The sequence below is a fragment of the Argiope bruennichi genome, chromosome 2, assembly GCF_947563725.1.
Source record: "Argiope bruennichi chromosome 2, qqArgBrue1.1, whole genome shotgun sequence".
In the NCBI taxonomy this organism is placed as follows: domain Eukaryota; kingdom Metazoa; phylum Arthropoda; class Arachnida; order Araneae; family Araneidae; genus Argiope; species Argiope bruennichi.
This window is the reverse complement of record NC_079152.1, coordinates 137736382-137756970: the sequence shown is the minus strand read 5'-3', so window position 1 is coordinate 137756970 and position 20589 is coordinate 137736382. Positions and strand designations below refer to the sequence as shown.

At 29.4% G+C, this 20589-nt stretch overlaps 1 protein-coding gene across 1 annotated transcript in view; it reads left to right on the top strand.

Annotated features, from left to right (window-relative positions):
• Window positions 1–20439, top strand: part of LOC129959820 (pescadillo homolog) — a 34887-nt gene extending 14448 nt beyond the window's left edge. The window contains exons 8-15 of the mRNA XM_056072714.1: window positions 2107–2163; window positions 3093–3179; window positions 9682–9815; window positions 9932–10057; window positions 11227–11411; window positions 11506–11574; window positions 13097–13317; window positions 20248–20439. Of these exons, the coding sequence (XP_055928689.1) occupies window positions 2107–2163; window positions 3093–3179; window positions 9682–9815; window positions 9932–10057; window positions 11227–11411; window positions 11506–11574; window positions 13097–13317; window positions 20248–20325 (957 nt within the window). The 3' untranslated portion in view covers window positions 20326–20439. The remainder of the gene's footprint in view (window positions 1–2106; window positions 2164–3092; window positions 3180–9681; window positions 9816–9931; window positions 10058–11226; window positions 11412–11505; window positions 11575–13096; window positions 13318–20247) is intronic.
• Window positions 20440–20589: the final 150 nt, after the last annotated feature.

The following is a 20589-nucleotide window of genomic DNA, read 5'->3' as shown; positions in this document are numbered from 1 at the left end:
TATTTATTAAATAAGTATTTTCAATCATCAATTTTTTTTTCTCTTCTTGGAGGCTGCTAAATTATGAAGTACCTGATGTCATCACTAATATTTTCTTAAAATTTTTTTGTATTTATTTTTAAAGATTATGAATATGGAGTTTTTACTGAATTCTTCATATGGTTGGATATTATGGACATTATTGTACTGTTTTTCTGAAACTTTGTATTTGTTTAAAATTCCGTATACATTCAACAAAATACTCTATAATTTAAAAATATTATACACAAGAAATTTGTTTGATACATTATAGGTGTAGTTTTTTCTTGTAATTTTCTCAAATTTTAAAAAGGGGAAGGGTGGCAATTTTTTAAATATATTTTGATATATATGAAACTGATATCCGAAATAATTTATAAAATTCCTTCATTATTTTTTTAAAAATTTATACCACTAAAATATTATTATTATTATTTTTTTCCTGGGTTAAGCATACAAACAAGTATGCACATGATTTTTTTACTATAGTTGGTGGGCTGAAAGTTAATGCGATTTTGATATCATTGAACAATTTTTCTAATTTTACACAAATATAAATTTGTAAATAACATTTCTTTTTGTTAGTAATATTGTTGTTCGGTTCTGATTTTGTATTGGTAAACAATATGGAAAGGGGAAAAAGCAATAGTAGGAAATGAATCATTTCATTCCTAAGCACTTTGCCAATGTGCATGTGTTTTTGCACTGCATCTTGTAAATGTGACAAAAAATTTTGGGATATGACTGATTGGCTAAAAGTTGATCTAACTGAGAATGCATCTTCTGGTGTTGGCTGGCATTTGCAAGGAAAGGGAAATTTTTATATACAGTAGACTCTCAATTATCCGCGGGCGGGTTATCCGCGCCTGCCGCACTAAGTTTTTTTTTTTTTTGCTTCCAAGCAAAGAGAAAATGCTTCCAAAGCAAGAAGCAAACACAAATGACTGATTTCTTCAAAAAGGTGTAGTTTTACAGTTATGCTTTTGTAATTACATAATACATTATAGTATTAAAACAGTACATATGTATTAATTTTTTTGTGTATCCTTGACGCCTCTCGCAAGTGCAAAGCACTTTTCTGTTTTCATTAACTAAATGGATTTTAGGTTAGTTTTGAGTGATATACTAAAATACTAAGCGTTGGTTAAACATTTCCTGCTGTTTATTTTACATTTTATTGTACATAAAACGATTTTTCAAAGTTGGAATGACTGTTTTCTCTTTTGCTATACCCGTTTTTAGCCTTTTTCGGATTATCCGCGGCGGCCGCGCCACCCAATTCCGCGGATAATCGGGAGTGTACTGTAATTGAAGTTTATTTCAAATTCAAGAAGTGAAAATGATATTTTTTGTTTTATTTTGTTTCCTGTGCATTATTATTTTTTTTGACATTGATTTTAGTTAAAAGAGTAAAATGATTTTTCAATTAAGAACATATGGTGCAATAAATGAAGCAACTTCATTTTGAGGATATGAGAAACATTGAAAAATGTCAGGTAAATTTAACCAGTAGAAATGATGGATGGATTTATTTGGACATCTCAGATTAACAGTTTCTTTACATGAATAACAAATAACTGTTTATTTACTAATATTTAGCTCCCCCCCCCTCCTTCGGAAAATACTTAAGCAAAGATTTTTTTTATATTGGTTTATTGTATTTAGGAATAACTTTATTCATAATTATATACTTAAATAATAAAGGGAATTTTTTTAAAAATAGAACTAGGTTAAAAGTTATTTATGCAAAATGTGTCAGGTTTTTAGCGCTACAGAAATTTGAAAATATGATTTATTTATATATGCGTATTAAAAATGAATAAAATTCTGTTTTTAAGGCTGATTATTTAGCTTCTGATTTTTTTTATTTCACTTTTTAGCTTAATAATGTTTAATTAACAATCTGAAATAATTAGATTTTCAATCAAGATTCTTATGTTCTTAGCTGTTCATGCAATTATATCATTAAATTTGTAAATTGTGAAAATTTTATTTGAACTATAGGACTAAACATTCTGAATAATATTTTTAAAAAGTTCAGTTTTGATTTGTTCCATTCATTTTTAATATTTTTGTATTATAAATTAGCTGGCGGTAGACTGTCCTTCTGCTGAGTTACTTGAAGGGGAAGATGACTATTCTGAGGTAAAAGATAAATTTCTTTATTGAAGGCAAAAATCTATTACTGATTTTATTATATATTTTAGATATGTTCTTTTTTCTTTCTTTACATTTCAATAAGTCTTATTATTATTTTCCAAGATTGCGTTTTCATTTCTGATTCATGATTGAAGCACTTATGGAATATTATTTTCTTTGCTTGAGATTGTTTGGTAATTAAAATAATAGTATATACAATAAATAGAATTTGTACCCTTTTTTTTCGTTAGAAATATGGAAAAAAAGATTAATTCTAATAAGCTACTATTGAAGGGTTGTATTTGCAATGAAAAATAAACATTTTAAATAGGTGAAAAATTTCTGAGAATTATACATTAATAAAAACTTGCTATTATATAGCCAAAAAGAATTGTGAATCTGTTATGTGACAATGATAATTTAAGCGGAGAATAAAACATAATTTCATTGTCTTTATTTCAAAGTGGATATATTGTGCAATGTGATATAACAGTATAATGAGATTTTAATGCAACACAGTTTGCAAGAATTCATATAGTTTAACTATATATAGAATGGGTTCTTTCTCCCATGCCTAGTTCTAGACAAAGTTTCTTTTTTATGTTTTAGATTGTTGCCTACTTAGTTATTACATTCAAGTTTGTTATATTGCATTTATCAATGTTGTAGAATGAATAATTAAGAACTGTACATTAATTTTTATTGTCGTTATGTTAATATTTTCTTTATCTTCTTTCTAGTGCTTTTAATTTATGCACTAGTTATTCTTACTTTGTTCTATAGTATTGATAATAGATTTTTTTCATGAGAAATACTCCATTTTCCTTCTATGAACAGTATTTTCAAAATTTTATTAAATATAATTTAATTTTGATATGTTTTTGTAATTTTCCTTTGATTCTTCATTTATTTGAATCATCTTTTACTTTCAATAGTTTATTTCTGCCCTCAACTTAAACTTAAAGTCATCTGTTGAAAAATCTATAGAAGAAGAAGAACAGCAAATTGATGAATTCCCTGATGTTAGTATTTTTCTTTGTTATATTATATTAATTTCATTTATATGATATTATGGTGTTTAGAGATATTTTCACTTTAATTGCATTTCAAATTATCTGTTAGCATCTTTTGTATCAATTCAAGTGTTTGCAAATGATACCTTTAATCTTGTATAGTTTTAACAGTGTTCTTTTAAAAACCTGATTTTCTTTTTTTAATGCCAATGTAATGCCAGAATAAATTTTAAAGTATTGAATTTTTTTAATTAAATTATAAGAATTATGAAACATTCTATATTTACAGGGATAGCTTGTATATAGGCACTGAATATCCCCATTCTTTTATTTTGTAAATTTAATCATTAATTTATTTTGTATTTAATATTTAAACTATCAAAATCAATTTTAATCCATATGCTTCCAATATTGAAATAAAACATTAGAATAAACCTTTATTTTAAACCCATTTATCTCAAGCCTTTTTAAATGTATCATTTAACTGCTTTATCATCTATCTATATCCATACTTAAATAAAACTAAATGTGTGTCTGTGTGTGTTGCCGCTCTATAGGCCAGACTATTCGGCCTACAGCTACCAAATTTGGCATGTACAGTGGCTCAAACAATTGAGAGTACACCTTACTTTTACTTGATAAATCTGACTTTCAATATAAATAACACGTTATCGAGAAGTGCAAACATGTTTTTATTTTTACACATAACAAATGGTTTAATTTAAGGTAAAAACAAAGAACAATCAATAAAAACCCACTAAACTGGAAAATTTCAGAAGCATTTTTAATAAACATACGCAGATTTTTGCCTCAAAAAATTGAGAATACACCAATGAAATTTTTGTAATATCTCACATAGAAAGAAAGTGCCGGTATTTAATTGTGTGTCTTTTGGCTTTTATAATGGCCTTTAAACATCCTGGTACCAATTCGACCAATTTTTGATGGTATTTGAAGATATTTTACACCATTCTTCTTGCGTAACTTGTTTTAAATGGTATTTGTTTCTAATTTTGTGTTTTTGGACCGCTGTTTCAAGTGTGGTCCACAGGTTTTCAATGACATTGATGTCGAGGGATTATGGTGGTGCGTGTAACTGCTGTTTACAAAGAAAAAGACACCACATTTTGACAATTCATGCGGTATGTTTGGGGTCGTTGTCTTGCTGGAAAATAAATCTTATATATATATAATGATATTTTAACTTTAATTTCAATTTAATTAATTTCCAAGATTTTATCTTAATTTAGCCCATAGTAACTTCATTCTAAAAATATTCTCTTATTTTATGATCCAATTCCACTTTCAGTTTAATTAATCCCTTTGTAAAAATAATGCGCCATCAATACTACGTATGAAATGAAAGTGATAGTTTTGCCCTTGTCAAAGTTCATTCCATCTGCACGTGGCTGGAAATACTATATTATATAAGACTAGTGATCATTTGTTTGTCCCTTTCTTACTTCTGTGTTTGAGACATGCTGCGTCTTCTTGTTAATAATTATGCTTTCCCGAAATGCACATTAAAACAAAATTAAAAATACCAAGTCTCTTCACTGCTTCGAACCTGCATTCTACTTAAACCAAAAATATTTTTCATATTATTTAGTCGACAAGGATAGTTTCCTGTGATAAAATTTGAAAAGAATTAATCCCCAGTATGAGAGGCAATTTGATGTTACGGTACGACTCCTTGATTCCCATGCATCGAAGATGGTTCCATCTATCTTCCGTCCGTCTTTGGGCCACTCTCGAAATAGCTATCGAAGATGGCTATTTCGAGTGTGGCCCAAAGATATTCAATGACATTTATGTTGGGGTACTATGGTGGTGTGTGTAAATGCTGTTTATAATGAAACAGACACCACATTTTGGCGTTACTTGCGTTCTGTTTCGGGTCGTTGTCCTGCTGGAAAATGAAATTTTCATCTAAACCCAATTTTGAGCACTTTAATTTTGATTACTTAGACTGTATAGTTCATCCAATTTGCTACAGGAATTTCTTAAGTCATAGGCAGAAGTGTAAGTGCTGAAACTGTGTGAAATGTAATTAGACAAGCTGCATATAAAAATCAAATTGTTAAAGAGAAACCATTCATCAGGTTGCAAATTCAGAAAAAGCATTTAAAATATACAAAAATCCATGAATTAAAGACCAATAACTTTTGGAAGAAAGTTATATTTAGTGATGGAAAAAAAAAGACCCGTCGCACCGTATTGAGAAAGCCTAATACTATTTTGTATCCAAAAATTTTACACCCTGCAGTTAAACATGGTGGTGACTCCGTCATGCTTTGGGGTTGTATGGCTTCATCCGGGTAAGAAATTTAGTATTTAAAGATGGCATTATGAGTCATATGGCTTACTTGGATATACTTTGCAGCAATCTAAAGGAAAGTACTAAAAATTTGGGTTTAGAGGGATATTTCATTTCCCAGCAGGACAATGACTCCAAACAGAAAGCATGTAATGTCAAAATGTGGTGTCTTATTAATAGTAAAAAGCATTTACACACACCACCACAGTATCACGACATCAATGCCATTGAATATTTATGGGCCACAAAACACAAAATTAGAAACAAAACCCATTTAAAACAAGTTTGCAGGAAGAAGGGGGTAAAATATCTTCAGATACCACCAAATATTGGTAGAATCGGTACCAGGACGTTTAAAGGCCATTATAAAAGTCAAAAGACATGCAATTAAATATTGACCCATTTTTTTTTTCTTTAAGAGATATTACAAAAATTTCTCTTGTGTATTCTCAATTTTTCGAGGCAAAAATCTGCATATGTTTATTTAAGATGCTTCTGAAATTTTTCAGTTTAGAAGTTTCTCGTTGATTTTTCTTTATTTTCACTTTAAATTAAATCATTTGTTGTGTGTAAAAATTAAAACATATTTGCATATCTCGGTAATGTGTTATTTATATTGAAAGTCAGATTTATCAAGTAAAAGTAAGGTGTACTCTCAATTGTTTGAGCCACTGTATATACCTTGGAGGCCAGAAATGTGCATCTTGGAGTGATTTTTTTTTGACTTTTTAATTAGAATTTTAATTAAAAATTAAACGAAATTCCAGCTTTTTTCTGCTATAACTTCCAAAAATATTATCACACAAAAATGATTTTTGCATCAAGTTAAAGATATCAATGCTTTAAACTATAAATTTCGATTTTTAACGAATTTTTTAAAAAAATATTTAAATTATAAATGAGCCGCTCAGAAGCCAATGCGGTTAAGTCCATTTTTTGATATTTTCTGATTTTTGAAAATTTTGATGAAATAAATAATAATCTTCTTAGTTATTAAAGGATTTACTCGTTGGTTACTTTTTTCTAGGTTAGACAGCCCTTTTTTTAATAGCTTCTGAATATATTGTATAATAATTTCAGAAGCCATTGTGAATAAGTCCACCTTTTATCAATACTTTTTTTATTTTTTATTATTTTTTTTATATATATATTATTATTTTTACATAAATTTCTTATCTTTTTCCGATGCCAAAAGGTATAAGTCCTAAAATTTTAAAGATGCAGTCATTATTTCAATAAATACTTACGTTTTTATTTACACATCCTGTACATATCTTGTTTTCTTGCAGAGTTTACACCTCGAAAAAAGACTTTATACACTTTTCTAATTAGATTCATAAACCAAGAATTTTAAAAACTAATGTATCAAAAAACATTAATTTTCTCAATATCTGTGTTTTGGACTTAACCGCATTGGCTTCTGAGCAGCTCATATATTATATTTAAATTTTTCAACAATATACGAGGGCAATTCAGAAACTAACCTCCGGTTGATTGAAAAAAATACACCAAGTTAAGTAAAAATATTTTAATATATACATCTTACAACTACATCTTTGCACTATTTTTCGACATAGTCTCCATAACGATTGAGGCACTTATCGTATCTCTTCACAAGCTTTGAAATTCCTTCTGCATAAAAATCACCCGCTTGTGCCTTGAGCCAGCCTGTGACCGCATCTTTGAGCTCTTCGTCGTCATCAAACCGCTGGGACCCGAGCCATTTCTTCATACGCATGAAGAGGTGATAATCGCTTGGCGCCAGATCTGGGCTGTAAGGTGGATGGTTGAAAACGTCCCACTTGAAGGACTCAAGAAGGGCTGTTGTTCTGCGAGCAGAGTGAGGACGGGCGTTATCATGCAAAAAAACGATACCGGAAGTCAGCATACCACGGCGTTTGTTCTGTATAGCCCGTCGTAATGTTTTTAGTGTTTCACAGTACACGTCTTGATTAATGGTCGTCCCACGTTCCATGAATTCAACCAACAACACCCCTTTGGCATCCCAAAACACCGTTGCCATCAGTTTTCTGGCAGAAAAATCTTGCCGGGCTTTTTTTGGTTTGGTAGGCGAATCTGAATGTGCCCACATCTTTGATTGTTCTTTTGTCTCAGGGTTCACGTACTTAATCCAGGTTTCGTCACCGGTCACGATTCTGTTTAACAATGGTTCTCCTTCGTCCTCATAACGTGACAGAAAGTCTAATGCAGAGGCCATTCTTTGACTTTTGTGGTGGTCGGTAAGAATTTTGGGCACCCATCGTGCACAGAACTTACGGTAACCCAATCTTGCTGTCACTATCTCGTACAAAAGAGTCTTAGAAATCTGTGGAAAATCAGTAGACAACTCCGCCATTGTGAAACGTCGATTTTCACGAACTTTTGCATCAACTGTCTGAACGAGTTCGTCAGTCACCAAGGATGGTCTACCACTCCTCTCTTCATCATGAACGTTTTCTCGTCCACTTTTAAATAAACGTACCCATTCACGGACAACTCCTTCACTCATAACTTTTGGTCCGTACACGGCACAAAGCTCACGATGAATAGCTGCTGCAGAGTATCCTTTGGCTGTAAAAAACCTTATAACAGCACGCACTTCACATTTGGCGGGATTTTCTATTGCAGCACACATTTCAAACTGCCACAAAAACTAAACTAGCGCAGGTACGATGTTCACTCGACTACGGCTTGATGCCGACTGACCTGCTGAGCGTGTGAATGCACAGATGGCGCGCTACTCCCCCCACTACCCGCACTGTGACCAATCGGAGGTTAGTTTCTGAATTGCCCTCGTATTTTGCACAAAATAAAAATTAAATTTATTCTGCACAAGCATGTCATTGAGAAAAAAAAAAAAATAGCTTTTATCAATGTGTTGCCATCACATTAACAGAAATTCAAATTAAAAAAATAAATCAACTATTATTGCAAATTAAATATATAAAAGTGTAATTTTTAGCATATGTCTATATGATGCTAAAAAAATTTGAAATATATTTTTTTTTTAAGTAAAGGGAGAGGAAAGTTTTTGTGATCTTTTACTATATCTGTATTATTAAATCAATAAAAGAGTTTTATTTAAGGCAAACATGGTTTAATATATATAAGATAATCTTTCTAATCAGTGACCATCAGCTAATTTAGGGCATAAATCTGCCAACAAATTAGTCTAAATGAACTAAATAATTATATTTTATGTAACTTGAGTCAATAAATGCTCTGATGAATCGTGAATTTTAAATTTTTACATAGGTCCTTGCCTTTTAACAAAATATTCTTGAAGCCATTATTTTAAATAAAAATTGTTAAACTCCAATCAACTAAATCAATGACTAAAATTATCTAATTTATAAAATTTGAATATCATTCTTCTATAAAAACTGGTGATTTTAGACCATTTCATCGACTGCTTCAAAGAAGATATGGCAATATTCTGCCAGGCTTTCTCGACAATGATTATCCTATGATTATGAAAATGTAATTGTTTTAAAATTGATACTTGAAATCTTCATAAATCAGTCAGGTTTGATTGCAGAAGATAGAAAAGTTTATTTATTTATTTAAAAGTATCAAGAGTATTTCGCAGAATATGATTCCTTAGTACCAAAGGACTCTGTAAAATTTAAACTTCATAATTTTTTATAAGTACATTTATTGACTGAAATAAAATAAAATATTTTTATTTACATCATTTAAATATTTTAAAAGTGAAATTAAAAATGAATTTTATAATGAATCAGAGAAATTTTTGTTGAATAATTATTTGAGAATTATTCTGCTCTCAGTTGCCTGTCTTCGTCTCGGCTGTATATATTTGGCGTCTCTGTGCATTCGTCGTCTTTGTGTACTCGTGTACTTTGCGTTAATAAACGTTGTCATTGTTTTCTACTAAAGCACCGTTTATTTCTGCATCGACCATCAAATTTTAAAAAGAACCGTAAAATCTGTAACGATATAATGCATAAAACAATTGTTTTGGTACAGATTGTATTTGTTTTATTTTTAGAAGGTCTGTGTAGATTTTCGTCATTATTTCTTAATTGTGATTTGAATGAATAAATGCTGAAAATCTAAACTATATTCAAATTGTCACTTTTTAGTGGGTGCAAATTCAAAAATTGTTACTTATTTTAATGCTATCATTTGTTCTAATACAAAAAGATGTTAAATGTTTTTTTTTTTTTTTTTTAGGGTGAAGATAGTGAGGAAATGCAGGCACGCAAAGCAGAACGAGAGAAAACAGAGAAGCTAAAAAATTTATTCAAGGGATGCAAGATATATTTAAATCGAGAAGTGCCTAGAGAATCTCTGTTGTTTGTCATCAGGTGCTATTGATGTTGACATTTCCTGTTACTTTTTAATGACTTTATTTCTTTTTACATTTATTATAAATTAGTAGTCTTATAAAAAGAATTTTTTTAACTGAATTTGGAATCTTTAGGTGTTTTGGAGGAGAAGTGTCTTTTGACAAAACTATTCATGTAGGCGCTACATTTGATGAAGATGATGAATCAATAACTCATCAGATTGTTGACAGACCAGTGCTACAGAAAAAATTTGTTAATCGGTAAGAATGTGAGAATTTTAATTTTCTTGATAAAATTAAATATGCAGATATGCTTTTCTTTGTTTGTATGTTTCGTAGAAAATGTAACTCTACTTAAATGAGCTTGAATATGAGCAATTTTAAGGCTACAAAGAATACTTTTGGAGATTAAATGCAGAAGATTGTCAATATTGGACAAGATTTCATCCAAGAAATACTGTTAATTTTTTTTTATTTACTAAATATTTTAAATACGTAGATTTTTTTCTAATTTTTTTACATTTCTATTTTAGGTAATAAAATATTCCCCCCCCCATTTCATTGTTTTGAATTAAGTGATCTACAAAGACTTTCTTTAATAAAACTATCTTATCACTACTTAGTGTATTACTACTACTTTTTTCAATAAAACTTCAATATCACTACTTAGTGCAACATAAGTAGTGATGTTATTTGTTGTTTGAATAAGATACTATGAAATTCTCCATTCTATGTGGAAAAACTAGTTACAAAATGTAATAAGTTATGGGATATTTTAAGGAATAGCTCGATTTTTAAAAAAAATTCTACTTTCAGTTTCTTATGAATATTTTTTATTATTCTCTTTTTACAATTGATAGTTAGCTTTATATGTTAACAATAAAATGTTAATTATTAATAAAATTTGTACAATAATTTTTTTTCTTTATATGTAGTAGTTTAGTCTGGCTGTATACCATTTACCTTGCTGTACAGTTGTTGAATTACAGATATTTATTTCAACATTAAACTAATCCTAATCTGTTTTTGAATGTAATGTGTTATTGTGAGATTATATAAATTTCATCATTTCAATAACTTTAATATCTCCACTTCATTTAGTAATTACTTTGTGGTTTGCTGTAGTATATAACCATGACTGATGTTTGATAGCTATCTTAGATCAAACTACACACATATTTATGCGAGATTGAAAAATTCTCCATCATCATGAAATTATTTAATTGACAACTTAGAAAGTGAGGTTTTAAATGAATTTATATTACAAGCCTTTTTGTTATGTAGAAACTTATTTCTTTTATTTTCCATTTACATATTTTTTTCTTTATAATTATAAAATGTTTTCAATTTTTCTTATTCTTCTATTAAAATATCTTACTATTATCAAATATATTTTCTACTATAAATTATAATTGAATGTATCATTGCAGGGCTTATGTTCAGCCACAGTGGGTATATGATTCAGTTAATGCAGGGTTGTTGTTAAATGAAAAACCTTATATGCCTGGGGCAGAACTTCCACCACATTTGTCACCATTTGTTGAGGAGAAAGAAGGCGATTATATTCCACCAGAGAAACAGGCTCTTTTGGACTTGCAAAAAGGACTTGTAACAAGTGAGAAAAACTAATCAAACTTAATGGGACTTATGAACATTTTAATTATTTAAAGAAAACATTATAAGGTTTGTTTCTTCATCTTGTATTTCAGCTCTGACAAGAACAGTAGAATCTAGTGATGATAGCTCTGATGAAGAAAAGGATAACCAAGAAAGTGATGGTTAGTGTATATTTTTAATGATAGATTAAAAACTCTTATTTCCAAATTTTTTTAATAATTTCAGTTATTTAGATTATAATTATATCTCTTTCCTTTTTAGATGTTTATCAGTTTTTTTTTTTTCAACATTTAATTCATGCCATTAGATTTTTCATTCTTTGCATGTAGATTTGTCCAAACAGGATTTGTATTCACCATTTGAACTAATCTGTTTCTTGAATGTAATAGATTGTTTTACTTCCTTATCCAATTCAATTCTTGCATCAGTGATAAATAAAATGTTTGCTAATAAGGGAAACCTATATAGTAATGCTACAAGTGATTGGAGAGTATGACACCTTCAAATATTTGAAAACTGGTCAAAGTGATCTTTTTCATGCTCTAGAAGATGTCCCCGATTTCTTCTTGCCCCTAATCTCAGGTTTTATGTAAATGCTCCGATTTTACTAAGTTATGTAGATGACTAAAATTATATGCTTAATTAGTTTAAATACTTCACTTAGTGAAAAAATTTAATTTTATACCCAAAAGTGTTCCAAATTTCAGAATAAAATATTTTGTAGTTTCAAGTTACAACATGTATACTGAGTTTTGCCTTTGTATAATATTAGAAGCATTTAAGTATTTAAACACCCCTAATGAAATTGATAATATTTCTTTATTACTATTTTCTTTCTTTTTACAATTTTTTAATTATCTTGATATGATCACAAGTGTATTAGTATTGTCTCTTATTTTTATTGCATATTGCCTCTTTATAATAATACTTGGTTAGTTCAAATACAGAAAATGAAGTATATTTAAAAGGAACTAAACCATTTAATTTTAATGAACTAACTATTAAATTTCGGACTGGAATTTTGAGGAGGGCCAGGATCCATCCAGAGCTATCGCACCATTGAATAAGAACTGTTAAATTTCGTAATTCTTTTGTTTTAAACTGTTTTAAATATAGGCTAAATTTTCTGGTCTTGTAGAAAGATTATAATAAGCAATAACAATTTTAATAATTTTTAACTAATACAATTTAAAAAAATAGTTAATAAATTCATAATTTTTTTGCAGATAGAATTCAAGTGTCTATATAAAATAAACTTGTCTAATAGCTTGTGCTATCTAATTTTTTTAAAAAAAATTTATCTATCAAATATAAAAGCAATTTAAGCAGCTAATTTAATTAACTAATTAACTTTATCTTAATGATATATTTTTTTAAAATTTACTAAAAAGAATTTTTCATAAATTTTAGTAATTTTTCGTTTGATTTGGAAAGGTAAGTAAAATAATTTCACAAATTTCATAACAATAAACTTTTTCATAACCATAAGCAGTAAAAGAAACACAAGGAAAGATTGAATTTATTCTAATTAGTAGTGTTTGTGGTATAATAATGTTGATTGTATATATTGATCTGATGCCAACTGCAACTACTTAAAACAAATATCTAATTATTGAGCACTATGCCTTGAGGCATACATTTCAGTATAAAAATCTATAATATAACTTATATTTTATTGCATAGATGAAGGTAATGCAAAAAAGAGAAAGGCTGAAAGTGAAAATTCTCAAACCAAAAAGAAGCAGATGAGAGTAACAGCAGGTGTTCCAGACAAATTCGATCCTGTAAAACTTGCACAGAAAGAAGCTGCTGAAGAAAAACGATTGGCAATCTTGGCTATGCCAAAGAAGGATAAGCACTTATATGACAAGATACAATTTGGTCAAAAGAGGAAAAATAGAGAGGTAAGAATACAGTTTGTAGAATATAAAATTGCTGAAGATGATTTTTTTTTAAAGAACTATATAATGAATTTATATTATTAATCATGTTCCAATTAACAATGAATGAAAAATTCATTACACACTAATAAGGTGATGTATAGAATTTTAGTATTGTTTTACAAAAGAGTTCCAGAAATACAGAAACAAAAATTTTGAATTACATCACTTATCAATATCTCTACCAAAAAGAATTAAGCTTCATGTCTCACATTTCATGGGCCAAACACCGTTTAAAAGGGAAGCTATGATTATGAAAGAAACAATAATAGGGTAGCATTATTTACCCTCTTTTCATACTACCCTCTTTTCATACAAACATATGAAAACTGTTTTAACTGTTCTAACAGTTTTTGTACCTGTTAGAAAAAAACAACAACTACTAAACAGAATTTGCAAAATCTATAAGATAATGTTTCCTGTCCATACCAATATTGAGATATACTGGGCTGTAACATTTCTGACCAGCCAGTAAAGTTAATTTATGTTGATATTATTTGTTCTTTCACCTTAGATTTGGGGATTAGAAGTTGTTAAATAAGTGGCAGGTTCTTGCTTCGTTAGAGAAGATAACATTGAGAAGGGTATTGGACACATTTCTGATAATGGTATATACCATCTGTGGAGGGTGGGTCTATAGGCTCGTGATCATTTTGCAACTTATCTTAATATCATGTTATTATGATAACCCAATTATTCAGGATTTGAAAAGATGAATGGTGGATATCCTGTCTGGTTATGTGATGATGTCATGAATGTATATTTCAGTTTTGTTCTATTTGGTGGAGTTATCAAATGAATTCTTTTGGAGAAACAATCTAAAAATAAACATAAATAATCATACTCTGCATAAAATAGTCAAACTTCTGTGAACAAATTTCATGCATTAGAAAAGAATGACTGCAATAAGTAGGAAGAAAATATAAAGCTGAAGAATGATTTATGATTATCAGTTTAGTTAAATAGGTTATTTGTATTAACAACAAATGAAAGAAAATTATACATTTCTGTAAAAGTTATGTATCAGAGTATTAATTTGGAAATGCCATAATGTGATTAATACTTTCATATTAATTTAGGTTATGTAAATAAATAAGCCAATAAAAAATGAATGATATATATATATATATATATATATATATTAGTTGGAAGTATATACTATAAAAGTTTCACTTAACATCCATATCCAACTCATGTTCATAAATTAAGGATACTGCCAGCTCTGGCAAATGAAGCTCAGAAACAAAACTGCCTTGACTTATTCATTGAGTCCAATTATTAAATAAGAGATTAAGATTAAAAAAAAAAAAAAAAGATGGTGTATGTATAATACCATTCATAAAACTTCGATTTTTGCTGCCTGGAGCAATTACAAAAAAATATCTCTTTCAAAAACTTAACTTTACATAGTTGGTTTGATGTTTAATACATCATGTGTCACCCAGATGATGAAATGCATTCTGTACAATGTCTAGGCATTCTGTCAAATTATTGACCTATGTTAAGGAAGATTACTTCATGCTCAAGCAATAATCTGCTATGTACACATGTAGAAGGTGGTTGACAGGCTGAACTCATCAGCCAAGCATGTTTCACACATGCTCTATTGGATTAAAATCAGGTGAGAATGCTGGCAATTCCATATGGGGGATATCCTCAGAATGAAGGTATTCGTTTGTATATTGAAGACACTTTTATCATCCATAAATACATATTCAGCACTCCTAAATAAGCACACATGTTGTTTCAGAATGATGTTTCAATAAATTTGGACTTCCAATGTTCCGATTTGAATATGCAAATCTTTTCTGTGTGCCTGTATAATCCCACCTCAAATGACCAATCCTGCATTACCACAACGGTGTCGTTCAGTGATGATCTCTTGGTAACAGGTACCTGATGTTCTCTATATGAAATTCCGACGTAAATCAAAATACAAACTAAACTTGGACTTATCGGAAAGCATCACACAAGGACATTTGATGATGTCCACAGTGCATGTTCAGAGGCGGTGGTAGCAAGGGGAGCAACCCCCCCCCCCCCTGTTGGCAAGAAATTGAGAGTTACATCGGCAAAATTGTTCACTTCGGAATGATTCCAGAGAGTTGTGCATTATAAAATAATAATTATTTAAAAGCCACCTTTAAGTTAATATATTGTAAACATTTGAAATATCCAAGTAATGGTTAAAGTGTTTTGACTATATTTGGCAAAACAATCGATAGGGTAGTAGGTCAATATGCCGTATTTTGCTGCAATTTTTCGGACGCCAATGCTGTGAGTATCGCAGACGTTAAGTCTTCAGGTTTTCAGACATTTCAGTGAAATTTTGTTCTTTTAGCTTATAATTTGCACGAGATTTGGCAATATATTCGACAAGTGAATAAGATATCGCATTCTGCCGACAATTTTTGAACTATGAACTAAATGTGATGAATGTCAAAGATCCACAATTTTTCATACAGTTAATTCAACTGTCGTTCATCCAGCTTTTAATCTGCACTACTCTTGGCAATATAACTGACAAGGTGGTATGTGAATAAGAAATAATACCTGTCGCATTTTGTCAAAAAATTTTGATCGGTTGACTAAGAATTCAATGTGATGGATGTCAATGATGTTAAGCCCAAGTTCTCGGTCATCTGATTTAAATGTTATAATGTTTATTCAGCTTATAATTTATACTACATTTAGCAGAATAATCAAAGAGCTGGCAAGTGAATAAGATGTCACATTTTCCCCCACTAATCTTTGTCCTTTGGCTAAGATTTTATCATAGAATAAGGAAAAAAATTGTTTTCATCGGGCACTTCAATTACCTGCCAGTGGAATTATTAGAGAAATTGATGCTGTTATATTATTTACTAGCAGCCTTTGGCGACCAGCCGGTTTGCCAATCTTAATGTTCGTTAAAATTTTAATAATTAAATATTTTATGCAATTCCTACTTTAATAGCTTCTTCGTCAAAATATTTTAAAACTTCAAACTTTGATAGTCATATAATTCACACATAATATTATAAAGGCCTTCAGTCATAACGTAACATGTATCTCTCTAATTTTCTGTTAGCTCCCGTAGAATTTATGCTTTAAATTAAAGTGGAAAGAATTAATCTGCAATTAATATAATAATATTTTTTACTGAAACAAAGCATTTTTTCTATAATATGATTACTGATAACAGAGTCACTGAGCGTTTAAACTTTACGGGCACTAAAGAATATCTTTCTTAATTTATGTAATATCACAAGCATTTGTCAACAAAATTTTCTCAGATTCATCATGAGCAGATCGCTTAGTTAAAAATGTTTAATTTTAAATGCATCAAACACTAAGAAAATAAAATGAATCGTTTAAAATAATCGGTTGAAAACAGGTTTAAAAAACTGCTTAATAAATGATGTACTTAAAGCTATAAGCATATACAAAAAATATATAACTAACATAAATACAATTTAATTACAAAAACATGCAAGTAACCTAAAAATAATTTAAATCAAGAATCATCCGTTGATAATATTGTCAACAATTAAAACACAATGTACGTGCATGAATTTTCAACGCCAGTTACGGTAACGTAAATACGTGAATTTTTCTACGCCAGTTGGGGTAAACGCTATGCAGATTAGACATTTTTAATTTCCTTTATTCTGTGTTATTTTAATTCAAAAGTACTTCAGAATGAATCTGAAAGATCGATTAATTAACAATGTTTAATGCATAAAACATTACGAAAATAAACAGAATCCTTTGAAATAATCGGCCGAAAAATGTTAACCCTAGCCGCAATACTGTTGGGGGGAAAAAAAAAAGAAAACTGAAGCGAAGGGAAAATGGAAGATTTTTTGGCGGGAAAGTTAGTTTTTAATTAATAATTAAAATTCTAATTAAAAATTGAAAAAAAAGGGACCCCAGGTGCACAATCCCGACCTCTAAGGTATGCATGTACCAAATTTGGTAGCTGTAGATCAAATGGCCTGTCCTACAGAGCGCCAACACACACACAGACACGCGCACATACACATTGAGCTTTATATAAGTATAGATGAAAAGGATGATAGAGTTGTTTTCCTTAATTCATCATTCCAAGTTCTGAAATAAATTGTCATCTTATTCATTTACTTGTTACTTCCGTGGTAACGAGTTGGTAAAATTATTTTATTCATTTCACTGTGAAAAATTGTCTGACTAAAATCAAATTAATGGTTAAACTAAATTTCATAAAACAGTTTTTTTTTTTTATTATTACACTCTTGTGTATATGCATGCTATAAAGAGTTACTTTGCTGTAACCAAATTATGTTGATTCATTATAAAGAATTGGGGTAAGTAAATTGTATAATTGTAAATTAAGTTTATTTGACAGTAAAATATCTGTTTTTTATAATCTAATTTATCTGGCTACAATTATTATACTAAAGAAATATTACCGACTGCAATTGACGACAAAAAATAAATATTTGTGGTGTAGTAACTTTTTAGCTACACTAAATGAGTTTATCTAAGTATAAACTAAATTTGTTAAAAAATTACTACGTAAATTCTTCAGACTCTGCATTCAATATTATGACTATGTAATCGGGCAACGTATCGTTTATATATTTTTCTTTCAATTACTGTTCGCAGTAAAAGCTATATAATTTCAGATGCTTCTAAATTTTGAATATACTTCAAATAAGGATGTCTTGATAAAAAGGTGGTTAAAATAGCTATTCATAGAATATTTATAAATAACACATTAAACCCTTGACATACGAATTTACTTAATTTTTTAATTAGATGGCAGATCTTATTTGGGACAATTATTATTATTTTAATCCCTAGAATCATTTGAGGTAATGATGCATTTTCAAGTGATTTTTACATTTTAAATTACTTAATACTTTCACGTTATTGCAGATTTAAAATTTAATAATTCCATATGCGACAATTCGTCATTGTATATGAAGGGGTAAAGAAAAATCAGTGTCTGCAACTGAGGGGATAAAACTAACTTATTGGGAAGAATATTAGCTAGCAATAACTTCAAAGTGCTTAATTATAAGAACACATACTTTAAAATAAATATAGGGGAATTCATATTCAAGATCTAATTGTTTTTTAATAAAATGTATTAATTTTTTAAAGCCTAAATATATATTGAAAAATAAATACATGGGGGATCTGATCTTTAAGCAGTCCATTTTTTTATAAGAATATTTTTCATATTTTACATAAAATAATAAGTTTGTACATATATTTGTAAGTTTGTTTATATATTTTCAAAATATTTTCTCCAGCCTTCTTAAAAAACAACATCATTGTATCTTTTCCGCATTCTATATTGTTTGTGTCCGAACTATAGTAAATTTTTGTTGAGTACGCACACTTTTTCTCTTCGGATTCGAAACACATCTGAATTCTGCTCGTTGTTGAAATCCTTATTTAACAAATATTTTAGGTAGGAAACTAAGCAAAAAAAATCGATTTTTGGCGAAAACTTCGAATATTTTTTATTTATTATTCTGGATTTCTAAAAAAGTTTCTTTTATAAAGTTTTTTGTTTCAGCATTCATTTTATGTAGCTTCTGATATAAAATAGTAAGAGCATGCATTTGTTCAGAATGACACGACATTCTTGCGCAGTCTGTGTTTCTATCTATATACTACAATCTACAATAGAATATGACCATGTTTTTTTTTTATAAAATTAGATCTCAGAGAAATTAAATCTCAAGAGTCTCATAAAGAAATAGCCTCAAACGTTGAAACATTTTTCATAATCTGTAAAAGAAGCTGATAACATTTTTTTTTTTTCCTTTGTAAAGTTTTAACAATGAAAGAAAAGATCGGCATCTAAATAAAAAAGAAGCTAAATAATATTTTATTTTCTTTAATTAAATGTAAAATTAATTATTATGAGTTATTTTAAATCCAAATTAGATATATTGTGCTTGCCACCCCCTGCGGCAAATCTCTGCCGCCGCCTCTGTACATGTTCTCGACTCTAGGTTAATCTCTGGCGATAGTGAATTGCCGTGAGTGGAACGCATGTGACAGACCAGCGAACATATAGACCAGTATGTCCTAAACGTCTACACACGGTTTGCTTTGAAACTATCGTATCCATGGCTGAAGATAGCTAACGAGACAGTCTAATTTTGGGCTTCGTTTGTTTCTTTTGGCAGTTACTGCCAAATATCAGTCGTCGTGCGTCATTGTAGCTTGGGAGCGACCTGTACTGTGATGTCTAACGTCTCCATCATCTTGGAGTCGTTTCCAAAGCCTATAGTTGTCACTTAGGCAATTCATATTTCCTCGGATATTTCCATTCGAATACGCCCGCATTCCAGACGGCCGATAATTCTGTCGTATAAAAAAATCATCCACATGTGTCCTGTTTGTCATAACTATGCGGTTATGGCATTGAGTGGCTTATAGAATGCTTGTTAACCATTTTACTTCTTTGCCAGCATTCCTTATATACCCCTCTCTTATACTCTCCTCATTGTGACCTATTATCGGTGTCATCTAGTGGCATCTTGTAATTTGCATATTATTCTTGAAAATGTATGTGATAATTCTACAGGTGAAATTTTTACTTTAGAGCTGGATTTACGTGTGATTCTGAATTATCCTTTTTATAGACATGAGTGTATTTGGAATCTTGTTTAATATTTGAATTAAGAGCATTGATTATTTTCCTCAGAATGTTTTTTTTTTTTTAAATTTATACGTTTAAAAATCTTTTATATTGATCATCATTTACAGTAGCAGTGATATATTATTGTTGACAAACGTAAGTAAGTGTGCTGTAACAAACTCTTATTGTAAATTTTTTCTTATTATACATGTTCAAAATTATAAATTTTTAATGGATTTTTTTTTTTTTTTTTTTTTTTTTTTTTTTTATAGAACCGTAAATTAGAAGAAAAACGCAAAAATTATCTAAAAGAGCAAAAAAAGCTGAAGAAAGAAATGATGGCATCGTAGAAGATTCTCATAAAATGTCTTGTATTCAACCATCTTGTATAATAAAGAAATGCATTGTGCTGTATGTATTATATTGATTTTCTGGGCTCTCAATAAAGGAAATTTTTAATTAAATTATCATTCCAAATGCTGTGTAATTTTCATATTTACTAAATCATTGGTTTTATGTCAATTGCAGTTTCAAAAAATATTTATCTGCACTTGCAAAATTTACTCAAATTCATTTGAGAATGACTGGAATTCTAAAGAGGAGGGGGGGGGGGA